General features: G+C 60.2%; 1 protein-coding gene across 2 annotated transcripts in view; it reads left to right on the top strand.

Annotated features, from left to right (window-relative positions):
- The first annotated feature begins 1,090 nt into the window (after positions 1-1,090).
- Positions 1,091-2,349, top strand: part of MEIS3 (Meis homeobox 3) — a 12,243-nt gene continuing 10,984 nt past the window's right edge. The window contains exons 1-3 of one of the 2 annotated variants that reach the window (XM_017500422.2): positions 1,091-1,499; positions 1,702-1,861; positions 1,961-2,011. In XM_017500422.2, coding sequence (XP_017355911.1) covers positions 1,282-1,499; positions 1,702-1,861; positions 1,961-2,011 — 429 coding nt within the window. In that variant the 5' untranslated portion in view covers positions 1,091-1,281. The remainder of the gene's footprint in view (positions 1,500-1,701; positions 1,862-1,960; positions 2,012-2,349) is intronic. The other variant, XM_017500420.2, reaches the window with a different exon arrangement.

Raw genomic sequence — 2,349 nt, 5'->3', positions numbered from 1 at the left:
TCCTCTCTGTCCCCCTCTCTGCCCCCGTCTCTCTCCTCTCTGTCCCTAGGCTTCCTTCTCCATCTCAGCCGTCCCCCTTTCTTCCCTCTTCCGTCCTTCTCTTCCGTCTACTTTTGTTCCAAGCCTCCCCTGCTCCTCCAGGGCTAGGAGTAGGACAGGGTGGAGGTGGGCTCACCAGGCTGCTGGCCCCAGGGAGCCTCTCTCCCCAGGGATGTGAATGGAGACGGGAGGAGGTGCGTGCCTGCTTTGGGGGTTCAGGGTGGGCTGTGGGGACCGTGTTTGATGAGTGTGCCATGAGCAGCGGGGAGCGGCTGGATTCAACTTCAGGGCGCAGGAGAAGTTAGGAGAGGGAGAGGGGGAGAGTGGGCCCACCGAGCCAGGGTGTCTGGCCAGGCGAGGGGCGGAGGCAGGAACGTTCCAGCTTCCTCCTGCTCCCTCTCTGAGCCTCCGTGTCTTCATCTCTGAGGAAAGGGTTTGACCTGATGGGTGAAAGTTGCCTCTGGCTTCCCGGGCGCAAGGTTCTGTCACGACAGGACACGGGCGACCGACCCCGTAATGGTGTTTCTCTGGGGTGCGTCTGTGTGGCCGTGCAGAGTGACCCTCTCCGGCAACAAGTGCTCACAGCACCAGCCAGGCCTGGTGCGAAATGCCTCGTTCATTCATTCATTCGTGTGCTAAATGTCTCAATCATGCATTCATTCCTGTTCCTGCTGTTGGCTGTGTGTGTGCATGTGCACGTAGGGGGGGTATTAATAGGGGTGTGACTGACAAGTGTGCACGTGGGTTGGTGTGTATGGCTGTGTCTGTGTGTGGTGGATTCACGTGGTGAGGGTGTGATGTGTTGAGACATACTCTGATGCGCCTGTTTGACAGCTGCGAAATGAAACCGCGGACAGGGAGGCTTCCTATGTGTACTTTGTGGACAGCAATGCGAGCGGTCCCCGTGGAAGGTGTTGGTGCTGACGATCTCCCTCTCCGTCTGTCTCTGTCTCTGTCTCTCTCTCTGTCTCTGTCTCTCCCGTCTCTGTCATCTCACACCACTCTCTCCGGCTGTCTATCTCTGTCTCTGTGTCTCCCTCTGTCTTTCCCTCTGGGTCCTCCTGCCCAAATGTCAGCATTCTGCCTGGACGTGGTCCTGACTCCCGCCCAGACAGCTCCAGGGGACCTGGAGGGCTTAAAGGGGTGAGGCTCAAACACTTGGGGACCAGAGGCAGGTTTCTGGGACACAGAGGGGCATCTCCTGGGTCCCAGGATGGAGAAGCTCCTCAGCGGAGTCTCAGGATGCTAACCCGTCCCTGGGGCTCCTCGTTTCTCACCTTCCCCCAGTATGATGAGCTGCCACACTACCCAGGCATCGCAGATGGCCCCGAAGCCCTGGCTGGCTTCCCAGAGGCAGTGCCCGCAGCACCAGGGCCCTACGGCCCGCCCCGGCCTCCTCAGCCCCTGCCCCTCGGCCTGGACAGCGACAGCCTGAAGAGAGAGAAGGATGACATCTACGGGTGAGCGGGGCCCGGACTCAGGCTCCTGTCCTCTGTCGTCCTGTCTGTCTTTCTGTTTCTTCACTTCCTGGGGTCTGTTTGTGTCTCTTTCTATGTACAAGTCTCTGTCTCCTCTCCTCTCAGGGCCTCCTGTCCCCCTCCCAGCCCCTCCACCCACCCCCCCAGCCTCTCCCCCGACCTCTCTCCTTTCCTGTCTCCCCAGACACCCGCTTTTTCCCCTCTTGGCTCTGGTCTTTGAGAAATGTGAACTGGCTACCTGCTCTCCCCGGGATGGGGCCAGCGCTGGGCTGGGGACGCCCCCCGGCGGCGACGTCTGCTCTTCCGATTCCTTCAACGAGGACATCGCTGCCTTCGCCAAGCAGGTGGGCACCCCCGCCCACCATGTGCCCACCCGGAGAGCCAGCGAGGAGGGGCGGGTGGAGGCTCGAGGCTTCCCTGCCTGCCTCTCTCTTCCCTCCCAGGTTCGCTCGGAGAGGCCCCTCTTCTCCTCCAACCCAGAACTGGACAATCTGGTGAGACCCAGGCCCTCCCCTGCGCCCCTTCCCATCAGTCTCCTGTCCTGACTCCCCGTTCCCGGGGTTGGTTGAGGGGGTGCAGAGAGGAGCCCGCCTGGTCAATGTCCCCAAACAGCCATGATTGATTGTTGCCTACGTGCCAAGTGGTCCCTGAGAGTCTGAGAACGGGACCCTCAGCCCGAGTTCGAATCCCAGCTCTGCCTCTCCCCAGCTCTGTGACCAGGGCAAGTGGCGTTCCACAACTCAGTGCTTGGTGTCCCATCTGTGAAGTGTGGCTGGTAGTAGTAATTTCTGTCTTGGAGGGCGGCTGTGGGGATTTTTTTTTTTTTTTTTTT

Source organism: Cebus imitator, unplaced genomic scaffold (assembly GCF_001604975.1).
Source record: "Cebus imitator isolate Cc_AM_T3 unplaced genomic scaffold, Cebus_imitator-1.0 Scaffold266, whole genome shotgun sequence".
NCBI lineage: Eukaryota > Metazoa > Chordata > Mammalia > Primates > Cebidae > Cebus > Cebus imitator.
This window is presented reverse-complemented; position numbering and strand designations above follow the sequence as displayed.